The sequence below is a fragment of the Vidua chalybeata genome, chromosome Z (assembly GCF_026979565.1).
Source record: "Vidua chalybeata isolate OUT-0048 chromosome Z, bVidCha1 merged haplotype, whole genome shotgun sequence".
NCBI classification, from domain to species: domain Eukaryota; kingdom Metazoa; phylum Chordata; class Aves; order Passeriformes; family Viduidae; genus Vidua; species Vidua chalybeata.
The window spans coordinates 68,713,236-68,734,371 of NC_071570.1; the positions used below are offsets into that span (position 1 = coordinate 68,713,236).

Genomic DNA, 21,136 nt, shown 5'->3' on the forward strand with positions numbered 1-21,136 from the left:
TGTTATTTCATCCTTTTCCTGATACAATTTGAAATGCTGACACTATCAATAAACCGGCTAGTCAAGTATTTTCTTCATCAAAGCACACAGCACATTTATTCCTTTTTGCTTTAACTAAAATAGTCAAGAGTGCTTCCATAAAATGGATTTTGCTACATGCTAGAAAGATTTTTTAAAAATAAATCCAAAACTTATCTACTAACAAGAGTGAACAGTGGTATGATTATGCTCTGTTTAAAGTACTGCTAGCTTACTACACAACCTTGTTCAAATACCACATTGCAAAGCAAAAGAAGTATTTCACTGATAGTAGTTTTTAAAAGAATGTCACCTTTCTTACAGACCAAAAAACATACCTGAGAATGGCCACAGTTGTTGGAGTAGTAGCCATAAATGTAAAAACAACAGCAAAAAAGAAGAAGGTCAGGAATAAAGGTAAAAATTTGCATTGTGTTGGACATTTCCCAGGGACAGCTTCATAGATAAAGTCTTCTGAACCATTTCCTCTTTTTGGTTTCCCAATACAGGAACAGTTGTGGTATGTCTACAAATAATTTATGAGAAAAATTTAGCTCCAAGAATGACACAGAATGACACATTTTGGTAAATTTTCATTACATTTGCATCACACGAGACAAGAATAAACACTGACTTTACCATATGGAAAACAGTCAATTTCCTGATGAGCACATGACACTAACACTAGTTTTTAAAACTGAACTTGACTGGTCCACCTCACCTGAGCAAAAGGTATTTTTGTATTTTTGACCTAAAAAGACAGTGATAGCCTCCATTTTGTATTCCTTGTAAGCTTTTAGCTACAAGCATAAAAAACTTGCAAAAGTTAGAGGCAAACCATATGCAGAAAGGCAAGCTCTACACTTAAGCAGTAAAGAACAGAAGGAATATAGGACCACTTCTATATGCAGATGAACAAATGGAACATGCTCTTCATCTAAATCCACAGAGTTTGTTTCCAAAGAAAAATATAATATGTCAGCGATGTGTGAAATTTCAACTGCAAGAAGTAGTTAGTCTCCTACATTTCCTTATGGATAGTATCTTCTCTCATTTTCCAATATAAAAAGAATAAAGGCCTTTCCTGGGTCAGCTTGCCTTTTGGGTCTCTCTATACTGCTCCCACATCCCTGCTCAAGAGCTTATTGTACTAGTAGAGACAAGCACAGAAAGCCCCTCAGTTCCAGGAAGGCTTGATAATAACCTAGGCACTTTCATGGCTTACAATTCCTGCATCAGGGGCTACTGACATTCAAGTTTTCAAAACTCACAGAAGCAGGCTGCCATGTATACAATAAACACTGAATTTTGCTTAAAGATCTAGATGAGAACATCAGGTTCTTCAGAACTTCAAGACAATTGCTGACTTTTCTGATTATCAATTCTATTTAAAGTTCATTTCGATTTAATTTATTTTCAGCATTAGGAAGTCTGGTAGATGTACACTTAGAGAATGGCATCACACAAGTGAGAAACACTGTGGCTAACCAGTAAACCCTCACAATGAAAGAAGGCCCAGAGTTGGGAAGGACTGTTGTACCCAGAAAACTCACAGAACAATGCAGGCTGTGAATGACCAGAACTGTTGCAAAGAAAGCTATACAGAAAACAAATAGCTATGCCACTTCAGTGAGTCAACAGTGATGTAAATGCTTCTCTCTGAGTTTGTTAAGAGAGTGGAAATATTTTCCTAAATTAGCCAGACCAGCATGAACATGGTAGGGCAAAGGGCAGGGAGTGTGGCTCACACCAACAAAGGGTATAAAAAGCCAGACAACTACCAGAAACATTTGAGAGAGCAATGGGCTTGACCTGGCTTCAACCCATGAATGCCTTCCCAACAACTGGGGAGGCCCAGCACTGTGGCATGAACATGTTAAGAGACCGGCAGTGGGAGTCACACTGGTACCATAAGTGAACTGTGTATTGTAATCACTGGATTTTGTTAAATGCAACCTACATTTGGTACTGTAGGGAAGGACATTTTGAAAGACAGCACATTTTACAGGAAACCAGAACAAACCACGTCAGCTATCTTCACTGCATAAAGTACCTTTTTCATGTTGTTAAAAAGATATGAGGCACATCCCGCAAAACAGGGAGAAAAGTACTGGACTTCATCACTGCCACAAACTGGGTAGTATATGGAGCGTAAACACCTGCAGTTAGCATTGCATGGTGCTGTTAAGTTATATAGAGTGCCTGTTCTGAAAAGCAGAAGTTAATAGTCTTTTAATAAAGCAATTGAAAAACAAATTATATATAAATAAGTAAAGCAGTATTTGTAGCATAATAAATTTTAAAATACTCTGTTTATGTTATTTATGCACTTAGTTGTTTAAAAACAAGCATAATAGTTAGAGCTCTCGATCTTCCATTTATTATACACCAAGTTATTTTTATGCTGTTATTCTACCCAAAGATTATTCCTCCAATTTTCACTCACAAAAGAGACAACAAAATTCTGCATCTCAGCCCAACTCTTATATCATTCTCTCCCTCCCACTGAGGTATTTGAATTTCTTCAATTTATAATTTCAAGAAAATAAACACAAGATTAAAGCCAGTATTTGGAGTTGTTTATTCTACTGATCATACTCCAAAATTTTTCCCCTTTTTTGAGTCCAGTTGCAAAGCCACCTCATTTTTACTATTTCTAACACTGCCACGCAGACATCTGAATTGTATGAGCACAAAGACAACTGCACATGAGTTTCGCAATGTCACATCCTGAAGGGCCTTAAAGATTTCCTCTGGCTGTTTAGGGAATAACTAATAACAGAGTTTACTTTAACTCTTGCACACTATATTTACTTTCTAATTACTTCCAATATATGTAATCATATGGTTTTATTTGAAGTAGTCCCACTGTATTATTAGCATGAGAAATGACTTTGGTTTGTGTGCTGATGGCATAACCTAAGGCATAACCAGAGAGAATAAAAACATCCTTTGATTTTCTAATGGTAGTTCATTAATAAGTAAAGAATTTTCACAGGTTAAAAGTTCAGTCAGCTAAAACCAGGTTACTGACACTGCCATTAGAGTTTAAATATTGTACGGTAAAATTAAAGTTCCACATTAATTATCTAAAGCTATGTTTCTTTGTGAGAAATTGAGACAGCAAAAAATACTAATAGGAGAAATAGTTTATCTAGGAATTAACTTACATACATTTAAACTTCAAATGGAATATTAGGGACATCATAACTACATATAAAATCCATTTCATTGTAGTTCAGCAGAATCCCACTAAATTAATTTTTGCTTTAAGCCTAAGCAAACTAACTTCAATTCTTCTAAGTATGAAGAATGAACTACAGTGCACCATAAGCAAATTCACTAATCAGATTTGTACCCTCAGTACCTTCCTAGCCTATGAGGAATGCAAAGCCTAGAAATATTCAATCAATTTGGTGGCATTTGTCCTGTTTACATGTGCAGTGTCTCCTTCCTAAGCCTCCAAAGAGGGACTGAACATTTAGTTATACACAGTAAGAGAAAAATACAACCAAAAAGATACTCCTGGTTTTTCTAAAAAATCTAGCAGATGTGACCATCAACTGCTCATTAAAAAACTCTACAGGAGTTTTTAAACAAGAGTCTCACAGACATGTGGAAATAAACAAGGTACAGAAATGGTCACTGCATTTCTGTTCCTTCAAGTTTTCAGGGAAGCACTGGGCAATAGACTTTGGCAAAACCAATTCTTTGAAGTGCCTGTTGGAAAAAACTATGTTAGTTCTGCCGATAGCCTAATTTAGTAATAAACAGTGTTACTAAAAGTAAGGTGCTGTTTTCATTAACACAAACAAGTGATCCTGTACTCATATAATTCTGAGGCTAAACCTGCAAAAGCTTCCCTCACCTTTCTAGGCTATTTTTCAATAAGAAGATAATACTTGCCATGAAGGATTTCTTGAAATTCTCCACAAAAATCTACATCAAATTCCAAGTCATGGAATCCAAGTCTCAGACCCATCTCATAATTTATTCATTCAGAAGCATTTGTTCAGTAGCATAAGCAGGAGGCAAACATTTGGCTGTTCTTCCACAAGTTTATAAATTTATTGTTTTCTTAAAGCTACTGCTACATATTTTATTTCTTCATGGAAAATAGTTTAAGAACTGGCCCTGTATTAGTGCCACTAACTATTCTGATGCACACGTCCAGTAAAGTATATCCAACATGTAACACTGAATAAGGTAGAAATGAGTAAGTTTTTATAATGGATACCAAGGGAAGAGATTTATTTCAGGACTGGTTGACTTCCAAATTCTGTAGATAAGTAGACTTTAGCAACAGTTAAGATACATAACTGATAAAGTTACACAAAACTGTAAAAATACAAGTTAGCAGTATTTAACTTAGGATGAAAATCAGTTCAGCTGTAACTTTTGTCAGCTGCCTGTTATCATAGGACCTGATATAAAAATATAGGTAATTTCATGTACCATTTTCTATACTATATCTTCAGCATTTTATTGATGACTACCGATTCTTTTCCTAAATATATAACTATAAGCTTTCTACAGCCGAAATCTGAATTGTGATTCACAGTTCTGAGTTGTCTAAGTCATCTGCTGGAATTTTTTCAGACACTGAAGCAAAGCCATATTTTAGTCATCCAATTTCAACACTGGCCTTTAAATTGCTGTCAATTTATACAGCAAGCTGTAAGGATTAAATCAGAATGAGTCATAATTTGGGCTTTAAGGTTTTTTATTTTCTTTCAGTCACCAGTGTATGGAACTTTGTTGATTCACTTTGCATACTTTTGCATACCAGTAAATTTCTACTTTCCACCAACTTGCATAGGCATTAGAAGCTACAAAACCAATTTCCTCCCCAACCCATCTTCTGTGTTTTCATGGTACATATTAAGCTATTGTGTCAGCAAACTGCACCACTCCTCTTCCCCATCTCATTTAGCTTCAAGTGTCTTTTTATGCATTGGAGAAGAACTATCAGATTATGCTTTTATAGAAGGTAATGGTATCTAGCCTTTGCATAGGAGGGGGCACTTGGGAAAATAATAAAAATATATTGCTAAGTTATTTACCAACTTACACAGCATACAATTCATGCCTATGATTTTTTTATATGGCATCTAGCAGTCCCTACTAGGGACTACCCTACTAGGTACCAGCCTACTTGACTTATTTTGCACAGCACCTTCTGGCTCTTTGGCAGACCTTCAAATAGCTGGTGTTGCCTCTGGCTCTGTTAATTTATGATGGAATAACTGACCACTTGAGAGCAGACTTTTGGAATAGCTAGTTGCCCTCCTTCTGCTTTTAAGCGTTGATGGTGAGTACTATTTGACACTATGGGAATTAAAATATTAACATTAAACCCAAGAGTGCATTAAAATATATTTACCCATTATATGTTTCAGAGACACCTGCAAAAGGTTCATTCCCACATTTAGCAAATAAAAATACTGTGTTTAATATTAAGGCCACTGAACAGGTGCTTATCATGAACTTGATTATGCCTTTGCAATCCATTTTGCACTTGGAAACCAAGACACCACTTATGACTTGGCCTAGCGCTGCTCCTGGAATTAGTACAAGTCCTAGAGGAAAACAAGACAAGGAGCAGTTACATAAAAATGCAAGACTTAACTGTGGAGCAATTTTATGCTAAGAAAAAAATCAAAGCAGTTACCTGCAAAATGCAGTCCATGTGATATTGTTTTCAAGTCATACTACCAGAATCTAACTATATGAGTAATTTATTCTACTGTTACACCACCTTTAGCCTTTCCAGAGGTTTAACTGGCCAGTGTAATTTATAGTTGTCCAAAACCTAACTTCAACACAGCCAAACTAGATGACTTAGGAGCACTATGTGGTGGGAATCTCTGAACACCAGTAGGCATCTCCACAAAACCAGAAAATCCTGTTTCATTCTTTCAGTGTTTTTTTGACATGTCCATGTTCTTTCTTATAAATCTGTTAGGAACGTTTTAATAAAAGAACATAAACACTATTACACACAAGACAGCACACAAGATACAAGAAGTCATCTACTGAAAGATTTAAAGTCCAGATCAGTGGGTCAGTTTTGCTGTCATAGTCCATATAGTCCACAATGATTTATCCTCTTTGCACTCCAGATAAATAACTGAGCATTTCTATATGGCTGATCTATAATACAACACAGAACTCAGTAAGACTTAACACCAACCTGAGACAGCTAACTTTACAGACACTTCAGGTACAGTGACAAAACTGCCCAGGCCACAGACCTGGGCATTCCACAAACCACAGTCAATGACAGTTTAAATAGTTTCCATGGTCATGGGAATGCTTAAACTAATTAGGTCAGTTCAGGTACAGCCAGCTTTCAACATTATTGTAGGCATTTCTTTAAAGTTGTACATTTAATAAGCACTGCCAGTATTTTTGACTCAAAGACATTCAGTTAAGGTCTATGAACAAAAAAACACAACACTCAGTTTTTCACTTCACTCCTAGTTTTTGGTTAACAACTGAGCATATATTCCAATGTGTTTTTATGTAAAACTTACAGATGCTTTGTTTTGATGCAACAATACTATCTAGTATTGCCCAGAGAAGTAATTCAGAAAGTCTTTCCCAAACACATTTCTGTTGGAAGAAGAGCAGCTCAACTACCACGGATATATTGCAGCACTCTAGACACATTCTAGGAATATTAAATCTGCATATTGCAAGCACCTGTTGGCATTATGGGCATTTCTGCCTTGACCTGGTTGCTATTCTTCGGAATTGTGTCAATGAAGTAAGCCTACTGAGCACAGCTCTTCCATCTGATGTTTTCTGTTTCTCCAATACTCAGTTTTTCATGGCTCTCTCATGTTCTACCTATTACTTCTGCATATCAGATAATAAACAGATGACAGTAAGCCAACTATACAGTCAGTTACATAACAGACTTATTATATATTCTGATCAGTCATTTTATTGCAAACTCATTGTAATGTCATGTGGAATTAAAGAAGAGAAAGGCAAAGTCAACTTCTTATTTGTGATATGCACTGCTTTTTTTCCCTAGCTGCCCTTCATCTTGGTTGTTTTAGTAGAGCCTAAGATACAGATGTTCCTTCAGCCAATTTTAAATTAAATTTTAAATTAAACATTTTTCACCGAGAATAAGAAAGGAATAAATTAGTAAAGTAAAAGTTTACTAAAAGGAATAAACTACTAGATAAACTAAAAGTTTCATCAGCACACAGAATCCTCAATCTACTTTGAATAAGTAGACTAGAGTACTTAAGGGCAGGCAAGAATAAGAAAAATACTGTTCTGATTACTGCATTCCATCTAAGTACATTCACAAATATACAAAAAAGATATAGTCTTCCACCTCTAATGTTTATGAAGTGTTCAACACAATATATTTAAGATTTAAAATTAAAAAGCCATATTACCTCCAAGCGTTGCTGAAAAACTTGATGACTTTCCAAATTGATTTTCTATAAACTTCGGTAGAAATGTGGCAAATCCAGTGGCAACTAAAGCTTCTGAGGAACTGGCTATTATTAGACTCATAAGCACTGGATTCCTCAAGAGAATCTATGGGGAGAAATTATCGTAATGCTCTGGAAATTATTTGATTTTGGTACCAACTAAAGTAGAAGTCATTGTATTTTAAAAGTAGATACTCTGAAATGGAACTTCAGTAATCTGCTTTTCTAACAATCTCACACATCAACAAAAACAATGTGCATTAAATTATCAGTAACACTGAAGCTTTCCCTATCACAAAACAGTAAGCCATTTCTAAAGACCTCTAACATCTGGAAAATAATTTCATTTCTCAGAATATATTCAGTTTCAGCAAATTTGAGATTTTTCTTACCAGGAGAGCCATAGGAAAGTCTTTAAAACTTTGTCCAATATTGTTGGTCTGTACCAGTACCTGACCTCCATCATCATGAGTTTCTGAGATTTTTTCAGCCTGAATTTTTGCAGTTCCTACAAATGGTCATATTTATTGACAATGAAAACATTGAATACCTGCACTCTTAGACAATGTCAAAACACTACAAAAATTTGTGTTTCCTTTAGTTGGGAAAGCTGTTTCAGATATTACAGGTCTTCTTGCCTGTTCTATTGGTACAGATTTTTAAAGAGATTAATACTGTATTCTTGAACGAAGATTTTTGTTGAAACATCATACTTCCATTGGAAGGTCTTGGCTGCAAGAAGATATTATCAGGGACATCCTAAAAACTTCAGAGTATGCTGAAGCCCTTTTCTTCTTTAATCGTCCCCATATTCTCCCATTTCCTACTTTATTTTTTATTTTCCTCCATCATTTCTTCTGCTAATACTTCAATATTAGTATAGTAAGTCCCTTTGGATGCTTATGGAATTTTTACATTGTTCTTGGTGGGTAACACAGAAACTTTGAATATCGTCCTGGGGCCTTAGCTACAAGCACCTTTCCAACTTTGAACACCAGTCTCCACGCTTAGGTATACGTTTCCAGTCCAGTCTGTCACTATAGAGCATCATAAACTCAAGGGCTGATATGAGTTGAAAGGGGACCCTGAAGATCATCTATTCCCACCCCCCCGGCCATGGGCAAGACCACCATACACAAGATCCTCCCTCTAGGTGATTCACCTTGTTTTAAAGGCTGCATATTGGAGGGGGAAACAAAAAAAAAAAAATACTTGTCCTCAGATTTTAGTCAAAGACAGTTAACTGAGAAACAAAATCAAAGAGGAAACATTCAGTTCAGTACTCTATAACCCACAACTATGAACAAATGTCTCTTCCAAAGTAGCCAAATATTGCTAAACCTTTACCTGGTAGGTGCCTTGGAAAGCACGAGAAGGGTATTATAAGAAGCCAAATTGCAAAAAAGCATGCAAGAAATCCTATCCACCATGCTCCAAGCCAGCGTGGGTCATCTTGATCCACCTTTGTACTGAAAAAGTAAATCAGAAAAAGCAGGTTTACTTTTCTGAATTTCAGATTTCAGTGAGCTGGAATATTTCCTTTTAATACATTTTAACAGAAAGCCTTTTAATATTGCTATTTTCTTAGTTTTACATGTATTAAGTATATTATTTGCTTGTTTAAACCAACTTCACTAGGAAATTATAAAAATATCGAATTCTACCAAACTTAGCCTTCAACTCATTAGTTAATGCCATTTCAATTTAAAGACTATTCTTTGGCCCTGAATTGAAGATTCTGAGGCATTATGAAGATACTGGAAAGCTGGATTTAGAAAGATTCGTCATAATCAATGAGTTATACCAAAACCAATTCAGAAGTTCAGAATGTCATTGCATCAATTTGAAGGCTCTAAAACAGAGGAAATAAAAGTGTAAATGAGGTTGCTGGCTTAAACATTAGTACAATTTATAACACTTCTTTAAAAAATGGACTATTAGTCAACAGATAGATTTTCTAGCAAGATCTTCCCTAGGAGTTAAGAATCCTAACCCTCATATTCCAGCTCAAGGAAACAGTTCCACAAGACATCAGTAGATGCAGCTTAGCCCCGAACAAACTAAGCAAAAGAAAAGCAATTTTGCTACTGAGGTTTAAAATAGCTAATATTTAAATACTAGAACTAACTATTTGCATTACAGAGAAACTTTCACATACAACAGAATCACTACTCACTCTAGGAAGTAGCTCACTAACTTGAAACCTTTTTAAGTGCAACTTGTTTCCAAGTTAATGAGGCTTTTGAAAATACAGTATTTTCTGAAAAATTTTCTCCTCAAAAGGAGAAAAGCTGAATATTTTAATAAAAATCATTAGGAAAAAAAAATAGGAAGTAATAAACTAAGTTGTATCTTGCCTTTTGGGGATCTGGATATCAATATAAACTTTAAGCAGCTGTCCTCCTAAGACATAGCCAATAGCAGGACCCAGCAGAGACATGGCATAGCCAACTCCTAGAAGAGAAAATACATCAAGTTCACCGTAACTTCTTTAATTTTTTTAAGCTTTCTTTTAATAATATTCTTAAGTCAACTCCAGACCAAAAGGTTTCTGTAAGTCAGCCTGTTCTTTCACTGTCACTACTTCAGTTATAGTATATAAAAGACAAAATCTGTAATTATGCCTCAACAAGGAAATTTGCAGCTCTCAGAAGCTTCAGATCAGAGGTTCAGCAAAAGGTGTTTCACTGACTGCACCTTTAAGCATTAAAAGATTGTATTTTTCCCCATTTTGTGCCTACATTTAAAAAACAACTGATGCAAAAAATTAGTGAAATTATGAACATTGGTTGTTAACTGTATAAATCATAATCTTTAAGAGCTTTCTTACTTCTACTTTTGAATTTTAAGTTGTTTTCTAGATCTTCTAAAACCAGAACACAGTTACATTGAAGTGTATGACTGGAGTAATATCTGCCTTAAAATACAAAGACAGGGCTCTTAACGGCTCCTGAGAGTTTTAAAGAAAAAAAACCAAACAAGCAACAAAACAAACAAACACCCTGACCCTCTCCCCTCCAAAAAGAAATCACCAACCTGCAAAGTTGCTGGTGTAACCACACCCTAACAAAAGAGTACAAGACTTTTTTCATGTCGCAATAGCATTCCTGGCCTACCAGACAATTTCTGTTACAGTTTAGCAGTCACTGACAGCGGGAACACTGTCTCTGCAGATTAAGGCTTGCAATTAATAGCAACTAGATCCATCTTAATTAGTAAACATGCATTCCTACTGTTTCCCCAGGTGAAATAATCTGGATTTCTCATTTGTTTCCGAAGTGCATGGATCACAAGTACCTAATGTCCCTCTAGTTAGTAAGAAGAAATGATGGGGGAGTCAGAAGGGTAGGAGGGGTGCAAGAGGATAAAGTAATGCAAAATGCGACAGTCAAGTAAGTCAAAATAAATATTGAGTAGATATATGCCAGGTTTTCCTTCATTTCAGAAACAGTGACATGGTCATAGGAACTTTCTGAGTTAAGTTCATCCTACAGAACTTCAAACTGAGTTTAGAAAGTGCCTATATTCTCCCACACACTCAATTTAAATACCATCTGGAATTGTTTAACTTCAATGGCTTTAGCTGTAGATGTCCCAGTCCTCATGAAAATGCACCCAGTGTAGAGGAGAAAAAATACCAACTTATGAGTTGCAGGGTTACAGCAAAAGGTGCTAGCAGATATTTATGGACCATTTTAGGGGTGGGTTCTGGGTTTATTTTGGTTTTGTTTTATGGGTTGTTTTCTTGGGGTTTTTTTCCCCCGCATTGCATAAGCCTTCTTGTATAAGGTAAAGCAACACAACATACTTAAACAATTAGTACATTGCATGAAGAAAGGAAAATAATCAAGGCTTAGTTACCTACCCATTCAGTTGTATTCTGCTTAATATAACAAACCTGGAATGTGCTTCTCTTCTGAAATCAACTCAGTTGCCTGAAGGCTGTGCATTAGTTAGTTCATTGTATTGGTCTTTTTTTTTTTTAAGTATGAACAACTGACACCATTCTCCTGAGTTTTCAGGTCACTTCTTGTTCCCCCAATTATGCAGACAACCCTAATTCTGCTCTATTTATTTCACTGGATGCAGGGGAGGAAGAAAAAAATGTAATACTATCTCTCTCAAAATAAAGAAGCAGCAAAAACAAAACTAGTCTTTTTCACCTAAGAGTTATCATAGGCACCTATCTTGTTTGTTGGCATCAAATGATGTAGCTTGCCTGGGAAAACTATGTAAAATATGCATGCAAACAAATAATGATTTCAATTCTGCCCCTTAAAATATTGTTTTAGTCTGAAAACAGTCCTGGAATCTGAGATGTTTTGAATTCCTCCTGCAAGTTAGAAGTATAGGTAATATGTTTTTAATCAGCTTACATATGAGATGGGGGAAATAAGTATCTTTATACCCACAGAAAACACACTTAGACTGCAATGAACTTAGCAATAAAATGGCACATAATCTAGAGAATGGTGACTGAAAAAGATTAAAAACCCTTGCTAATTATTATTACTCCTTAGCTTTTAAACAGCCCCAGTGAAGCAATCGCTGTACTTCCAGTACAGCCAAGTGCCAAATTTATGTGTGCCTAGAGAACTGGATTGATCACATGAAGCACACCAGTGTTTATGCACTAAGTGGACAGCCTACTATTAGAAGGTAAGTAAATAAAATTATTAAAGGATAATAATAATAATTATTATTATTAAAATAATCTGATCTAGCTACTGACCTGATTGATACACAGTATTTTTCAACACCTCTGACTAAAAAGGAAGTTTTTTGCAACAACTTATTCTTGTTGTTAACAGACAAGCTACATGAACCATTTAACAATTTTAAGTTACTGACGTGAAAAGGTGACAGGAGGGTGCTCAAAGTAGCTTTACCATGCTCTACAAAATGAAAATTGAAAAGACTTGGTACTTAGAGCAGAATAATATCTAAATTTCACAGTAACTGATGTAGAAGTACTTCATGCACATAAGTTATAACTACAAGATTGTTTAATTAGAGGAATTCATAAAAACACTTACAATGCATTGCAGTCTATGATCTATCCAGACAATGTTCTATAAACAGTTTTACATTTACCTATATAAAGGGAAGACTTGTGTTTTGGGACACTATCATCAATAAAAGCTGTCCCTAAAGTATATAGAGGAGTTCCTCCAACTCCCAGCAGCAGCTGTCCAAGGATAAAGACATACATATACTTGCGAAGTGAAGAGGTTTTGCTGGCACTGCAAGTGGCATTAGCAAAGGTGGTTGCTGCAGTTTGACATGTGTCTGAAAAACAGAGACAGCAATACTTTACAATTCTGTTACCTAACTCACAGTCCAACTTGAAGAATAATCTGTACTGAAAGCTAAACTACAAAAGAATGCTGTTATGCCAGGCTCCCATTTTAGTTTTCACACCTGTTAATATATCCAATATTGCAGTGCCAAGCCTTCTGTGGTATCATATCCTCCAAAAGAAATACTAGAAGTGCTTGGTTTTTGTTTCATCTCCGGGAAGAAACAGGATTGTAATAGCCATATAAATATGCTTTGGCAACAGGAATGAAACTGCCTTATAAATATGCTTTGGCTTGCTGAAAGTATTATTGACCAGATGTATGAAAAAACCAACCAACCACCTGTCAAATGGTCATTCCACAGGTTATGAATACGCCAATGTAACAGACACTTCATTGCATTCTTGTACCTTGTAACAATTCTGAGGAGCATTAACAATTTCCAGTCTTAGGAAACGACAGAGTAATCTGCACAATCTGAGGAAATCTGCCTGACAGAAAGTGCAGTCTGTCATTAGCAAAGATAATTCTCCCTCTACATTCAGTCTTCTGAGAAGCGTTTGCCTATGAATAAGGGAAAAACCTTAAAAGCCTATACCACTCTCTCATACAACACACACTGCTATGCCTCCAAAAGGAGAAATTAATGTAAAGCCTCTGCACTTGTGCACACACACAAAGAGGAAAGTAGTGGTACAGCATCAAAAGGTTGTGTCTGGTGCTGTAATATTTGGCACTACAAGGAGAGAAGAGAAAAGAGGAACTCAAAACAGGGAGTACTGTGTTGTCTTCTCCTTTCTCTTGCTATTATTGCACTTTTGGTAGCAGAATACCAAGAGACAAGAGGTAGGAGAAACATTTCATGGTTCTCCACATAAACGCATGAAACCCTAGGAAGGAGGATGAACTTATCAGTTTGGTGGTAATGAGCCCCACTCATTATGAAAATGAACTCATTATGAACAAATATATGAAAATGTCATCCAGGTCAGATAAGTAGACTGATTAATTCATACTATTCCACTACAAAATTATTACAGCCTTTATTTCCCTTAGATCCTTTTACATCTGAGAACACTTTTTACTTACGCAAAGAAGAGGCAAGATCAATCCACACTATGGGCTCGCAAAACAAAGTGTAATTACGGAAGTGCTGGCCACAGACCAGGTAAAGAAAACTTATCTAAATCATTACTTCTCATAGCAGACAATAGATGATACAGTGTCATTGCACAGAAACAGGCCAACATGTGGGATAAGAAAACCTCACTTCAAAAGGAAGAGTCTTTAAAGTATTCCTTCCTTTCCTGGGTAATCTGTCCTGGTGTTTGACTGTCTTCACAATTAAGTTATTTTCCTTGTGTGACGAACTAGGATTCACATTCGCTGTCACAGACATATTAAAGCATGTTTAATTTTTAAAATAAAATCCGAGACTGAAGTTTAAAGGTATACTGCTTATAATATCTGCATTTTTCACAGTCCTCTGTGCTGTCTAATTAATAAATTAAGTTGATTCTGTTAAGGACGCACCAGCAGGGGGAGCTCCTGACTGCACATACCGGAGCCAGCTGTGGCACCGGCAGCCCAAGCAACCTGGAAATGTTACCAGAACAAACAGCTGGTCATACCCGGGTTACAAATTTGAGTCTAAATCCTTTCTGGAAAATAGAAAATGCATTTTACGGTGGCTTAACCCTCCCCCCCCCCAAAAAAAAACAAACCCCAAAAAACCAAAACCAAAAAAAAAACAAAAAGAAAACCAAACAAACAAAAAAAAAACCAAAACAATAACAGGCAGACAATTGATTAGCAAATCTTTCAATATGAAATGGGTTAAACTATTTCTAGGAAGAGGTATTATGATAAATAAATTATGAAATAGATTTGTAGAGTAGGATATGTGTATACTCAGAACAAAATTAAATTATTATCTCAAGATAAAGTAGTAAGTTCCAGGAAGTCTGTAAGAGTCTGGCTCTAGCTGGAGGCTAGATGTATTTTGTATTTCAGACTAGACTTATTAATTAATATGGTACCTACATTAAATATTGCATTAAACTCTACTTTAAAGTTATCTTGCATGTAAAACTCACTGTACTGACATATAACAGACAAACATTAATAATCAAGTAACCAACTAGTAACAAGACCTGTTCAGAAATAAATTAATAAATTGGTGGATTTTAATACAAAGCATCGAATACAAGCTTAATAAAAAAAATTAGCATTGCTATAAGCAACTCACACAAATAATTAAAAGGAATGCTTTTGGGGCATGGTGCTATTAAATTCTGCAGCTAACTGTATAGTTAAAATGTTTCATCAACCTCAGAACTAGCTAAACCAGACATCGCATAATCTTGTGCTGTGGCTTACCTGACAGTTAAGAGATGTTGTTGCACAGCACCTGAAGATTTATATTGACTGCCCCAGTGCTGACATTCCCTGCACTCTCAGTAATTTATTTCTGATAGTGTTTTGTTTAAGTCAGCTTAAGATCTTAGATGTGTTCACCACCGGCACAGCATAGGCACCTCCATTACAACAGTCAAAACAGCAAGCAATCTGTCAGCTGACAGTGCTATGGTGAAGATACACATGCCAATTCAAAAACTCCCCACTGCTTTTAGATTTCAAAAGTCCATGTGGAACATGTCCCCAGTAAAGGTATCAATATATACAGCCACCTTCAATGATGGATGTTGGATGAAACAGTAACATGCTCCTTGGGATTTCAGCTAAAATTGTTTTAAAGGGGAAAGATCAGTTGGAATAGCTGGTAATCTGCTCTACTACACTGACAGTATCTTGTTCCAAATGAAAAAAAAAAATCAGATTTAAACTTTTATGTATTAAATTCAGCTTCCCTTTCATCAAAGTGAAGTAGAAAGGTAAATACTGAAACCAAAATTATAGGGAAATGGAACTGTAACAGAGCCAGGTGCAAGCAACTTGCTGTCCCTCTCCCAAGAGCTAACAAGTAATTATCTGCTCATAGCCCCCAAAACACCAAAGATGTTTTCTTCTGACCTTGTTCAGTTAAAAGTTCAGTTAATTTCCATTTCAGATCCTCATTTATTAGATAAGAAAAAATAGCTTGCCCAACTTTTTAAACTAACATGTAGACAGCTCATAGAAGTGGACAAAATTATTACTACTGAAGATGTTAATTTGAGAATCAACAACCTTTAATTATGTTGCTTAATAGCTACTGATTTTTTTTAGTGAGCACTCTAATATGCTTAGTCATTGAAGGCAAAGATTTTGATTTAAGACTGCAATAACAAGACAATCCTAAAAGATTAAGTCATCCTGCTTTAAACATATCTGAACATTTCTGCATTATAGGTGTGCCACTAAATTGAAATACGAATAGTTTGCATTAATCACACTGTGCTAAGTCTTGTTTTGTGAGAAAAGTTTAAGAACTGAGAGATAGGTACACCCATGACTTAAGTACTGCTTTGTTCAGTACAGTTCAGTACTGCTTGTTTCCTCTCTATTTCAAATAAATCCACAAGTTAAAATCAACATCTTTTTTAAAAGAATTTAGAGAAACTTGTTAATGAATTAATCAACATGCCTTTCTTTAATAGTTCAAAACCACAATGAAATGCAAGCAAAGTAGACACCTTTTAGGCAAGATAGTAAGACTTAACAGCTTTAACATTCCTCCTACCTTGCTGACCTAACTTGATTCCTAGTCACAAAGAGATACCTGACAATTTTTTCTTTAAAGTGAATTTTAATTGCATTAATCAAGGCAAGAAAAAAAAAAGCATTTTATTCAAATGTTGCTTAAGAGCAAGAATTGATATTGACAGTCAGTTTGCTTCTGAAAAAAATAAAGCTCACTGTGCAGAGAGGCGGCTCTTGAACTTCCAAATTTCAAAGAATCAATTTTCAGTTACAGATTAGCACCCTGTTTTAGGACATTGACAGAGATTAACTATGTTGTAAGGAGTTGCAAATAAGGAGTTGCATCAAGTTAATACAGAGATTTTAATTTTTTAGAGTAATTTTCAAAACAACTGTAAGCTTACCTTCAATTTTACCTCCATATTGGTATTTTCCACTGCTGAAGTGTGGTAAGGAAAATACAAGTGAGCCCAGTCCTAGCATAAATGCTGAGAAAGCAAGCCATCGTGGCTTGTGCCCTCTTTCTCCAAAGTAAGATACAAACAGTGACAATAAACAAAAAGCAATGTCATAACTTGCAGAGATTAAGCCAGTGAGGGAACTGTTCAACTCATAACGCTTCTCAATTGTTGAAATACTAATGTTAATCAGGCCATTTACCACAATACCTGCAAAAATAAAGAAAAAGGAGATAATTAGTCAAAGATACTTTAATTCAATATAGTTGCAGAGCTTGTTGTGATGGAAAGGTTAAAATTAATATATATTTATACAAGGCTGCTTTATAAGGTATTTATTAGCTGTAAAATACAGGTACATAGTGGTCAATACAGCACCAGCTTAGCCAGTGAAATTGCACACGACCTGTGTATTTGTTTGAAGCACAGATTTCAAACAGAATGCATTACAGTGTCATAAAATTCTTAAAAAATTAAAGATATTTTAGTCAAGGTTATAACTTGCATTATAATACATGCTATGACTGAAGCAAGTTCAGGACATAGTTTTCAACTTACTACAAACAACCAACTCCCTGCCATCACAAAGGGAATATAAAAGAAGGTGAACAAACATGCATCTCGTATAATATAAAAAAGTGTAAAGCTATTCAATAATTCTTTGCAACTGTTTCAGAGCAACTGAGGTGATTTACTTCAACTGAGCAAAGACTGTTTGCCCCTTGAATCTGTAAATTCCCTGAAGTTACAGAACAATATGGAAAAACGTCATTGCATGAGCTGCCCTACCGAAGCACAGGTGAACTGCAAAAAAATTAACTGAAAGTACAACTAAGCTACAATTGCCAGTGTATGCTTAAACACTCTGTCTGCCCATTTTTACAAAAGCACTGTTTGTAGACGAACTTAAATCTTCTACACTGCTTCACATTCTGTTTCTGTGAAAAAGACTAGGTTGTTAAACTTTCACGAGTTTGGTTTTAGCAGTTCCAAAATAGGATTCAGTTATAAGATAAATAGCTGTAATTATAACACTGTCAGATAACTTTATCATAGTCTAATTAAATTGTGCCTATAATAAAAGATATACCTGAAAAAAATAGTTGTGAAGTCTTAGAGACAGCAGTACAAATATATTTGAGTTCTGCAACCTTACAGAACCTTACTGATGAGGTTCTCCCCTGACAAAGGCCCTATAGTTACTCTAAAATTAAAACATTATTTTCTATTGTCTAAGAAGAGAACACAAGACTAGTGACAGAAATGTGCTTGACTTAGTTTTCAACAAGCAAAGCACCACCCATAAGTGCAACTACTTGAGCTAAGCTTCAGCATCTCCTTAGAGCACCCTAATGTATTAAAAAAATTACTCCAAATAAACCAGGTGTTTTCTAATAACCAAACTTCAGCTTTCTATATGGAAACAACTCTTGGCAGCGCAATCTCAATTCCAATACCCTACTATGGCCTCTTTATTAAGGCTGACAATTTCACCTGTCAGTTTAGTCATCACACTTAATTCATACGGGATTGACACAAATATTCAGGTGTTCTTCCAGTGCCATTAGTTACACATTCAGCAACTTTATTTTCCTCTTAAGAAGCATTAACCAAAGAATAATACTAGCATGAAGGAATGAACAAACAAGTTTTTCCCATTTGACAGAACGTCAAACATTGACTAAGATTTTAAAACACTTGAATGAAGGTGGGCTACACAGCAAGAAGATTACAGAGCTAGAAGGCAGTGTCTTTTACAGGTATTTTAAGTCACTACCTTTAATTTACATTCTAAAATCCATAAAATCTTCCATTTCAACTGTAAAAATGCAGATGTGATGAATGGCAGCATAACTTCCCCAATTACATCATCCAGTGATTAATCACTAAAGTATCTTCAAGAAAGGCAGAACCTGGCTGATACTAACTTGATCTGAGAAACAAATTCTGTAAGGACATCCCAACACTTAAAATTGTAGCATAGAAATTACCAACCAAAATCTTGTTGTCCTGCCACATCTGGTAGAGATTTAGGTACAGTGTGTACTGATGCATAAAATCCAGATTAATTATAAACCAACTTTATTTGCTATCACAAAACACAACAGTATTCTTTTTCTTCATCCATTCAACAAAAATACATGTTTTGCAGTTGTCATAAGAATGGTGACTTTAACAACAGGCACATAAAAATAATAATCAAAAATGCCTTGGTAAAAGTACCAGGTCTAATCAGCCTATAATATATTAGTGAGTTTCAAAGATTTTAGGTAGATTAGACTGACAGTCTTAAACTGTGATTCTGTTGTTTTATTTACTAAAAATTATTAATGACATGAGAAATAAACAGTCCTTCTTGTACTCAAAATAGTGAGATAATCTCTACCTTGTTTTCTAGTACAGCTATGAACTGCAGCATACCCAGTTAATGTATTACTAGATGCAATCATACATTTAGGCAACTCTTAAGTGCCATACAGAAAGCAGGTATTAGTCATGTAAAAAAATTCTACACGAAGAAGTGTTTTGTATTCTGGAAATACAGGTTTTACATGTACTTAAAATGGAAAGGGTCAGAAATTAGAGTTAAGTTCCACCTGAAATCTTCTGAGAAGCTGCAATACAGCATATCAGGTGCTAATGACACCAATCTATTTTCAAGAGAAGCTAGAAAATATTCGACAAATACATGCTTTCAGTTAGATTCACAAAATACCAGGTCACTACAGACAATCATCCACTATGTTCACTCATTTAAAAAGTCTAGCACAACAACTTACATTCAGCAAAAGTGTGTTATGGATTACTTCATTAATCTTCAACAAATTAAGAAATAATCTTTTCTAGAGGTGCATTAGACAAGTTTAATAGATATATGATATGTTCCTCAGTGATGCTTTTTGTAATTTGGAAGGTAAATCAAATTATTAGACCCAATCTAGAGTACAGTATTAGGTCACATAACTTCAAAATCCTAGTTGTGTTTTGTGTGCTTTTATCTAAACTCTGAAGCTGCAAGACCTGAATATCTTCACAAAGTTTCACACACAAGCCTGAATTTCTTGCTGACAAACCTTGTTTTTTCCGCATCTCAAAAAGAATTGCAGCTTGTCTTCAGCACCCAGTTTCCTTCATGTTTTAACCACAGGAAAAGTTCTTGTGAGAAAATCCAGGTAACACATCAGGAATGTCACAAGATCTGTAATAGTCATGCCTACACCTGCTTCCAAAACAAACATCCTAAATTTCTGTGCTTTAAGGCCCTAAACCTGAACTAGATTCGTTAGGTGCCTGGCATACATATAGAGTTACATAACAGAAGCAATAGCTGGATGAGTGGCACAAGCTACACAAATAACCTCCTAAGGGGACAGAGATTCTTATAATACAAGTTGTTTTTTTGTTTGGGAACCTATCCAGACTACAACCAAGATTTTAAAGCATGCCGAATTTGTTATTCAGCTCAACAATCAGATCGGAACAGAAGGACTGATTTTAAGAAATTTAGACACATTAGAAATATTCAAGACACTATATTTAGTTTAACAATCTTTTCAGTGTCACATTCGGGGCATTTTTAATTGCCTATCCCTATTCTTATGCCACCCACAATATTTATATGTGTATTCTAAAAGTCTTCTACTCAGCTACTATTGAAACGTATGATGCAAGAAGTTCTTCAACAGACACACTCCCCTTTCTTTTTATTTATAGAGAAAACAAATTTGGCAGGACAACTGCAACAGGAATCATCTTCTGACCCTACCAGCTGCAGCACGACCTTTCAAATTCAAGCAAGAAACAATAGGCTTATCCTAAAACTTTCTAAATACTCATTTTCCAAAACTATATGCTAAGACAAGATCAGAATCTAAAGGGGATAAAATCAGAAAAAGTTCACAGAAACAGATACTAAGGCACTAGTTCATGCAAGGACTCTCCAAGCATCACAAGTAGCATTAAAATCCTTCTAGGTTTTAAGCAGAGTCTCCAATTCTCTTCTCCTCATACCATTCCAGTTGCCTCAGTGTGGTTCCCCATGGAATGGAGCCATCCGAACCGTGCAATTCTTTGGTGTAGGCTGCTCCCTCCTCTAACATCAAATATCCAGCATTCCCCTCCACCCCTCTGTAGAAATCCCTTTATGATTAACAACAAGGAGCTTCAAAGCAAATTGCTCAGGGAACACCCTCTTCTTTCCTAGCTAGTCAAATAAAGGTTGAAAGGTTATGAATATAGACCCAATCACTCCTTTTTGCAG

The 21,136-nt window shown here is 35.5% G+C and overlaps 1 protein-coding gene across 2 annotated transcripts in view; it reads right to left on the bottom strand.

Annotated features, from left to right (window-relative positions):
* Positions 1-21,136, bottom strand: part of SLCO4C1 (solute carrier organic anion transporter family member 4C1) — a 28,618-nt gene that overhangs the window by 5,483 nt on the left and 1,999 nt on the right. Inside the window, exons 2-10 of one of the 2 annotated variants that reach the window (XM_053932825.1) lie at positions 16,822-17,085; positions 12,570-12,764; positions 9,833-9,929; positions 8,823-8,944; positions 7,868-7,983; positions 7,437-7,581; positions 5,402-5,597; positions 2,072-2,225; positions 357-544 (exon numbers count right to left, since the gene is read on the bottom strand). In XM_053932825.1, the coding sequence (XP_053788800.1) occupies positions 357-544; positions 2,072-2,225; positions 5,402-5,597; positions 7,437-7,581; positions 7,868-7,983; positions 8,823-8,944; positions 9,833-9,929; positions 12,570-12,764; positions 16,822-17,085 (1,477 nt within the window). The remainder of the gene's footprint in view (positions 1-356; positions 545-2,071; positions 2,226-5,401; positions 5,598-7,436; positions 7,582-7,867; positions 7,984-8,822; positions 8,945-9,832; positions 9,930-12,569; positions 12,765-16,821; positions 17,086-21,136) is intronic. The other variant, XM_053932826.1, reaches the window with a different exon arrangement.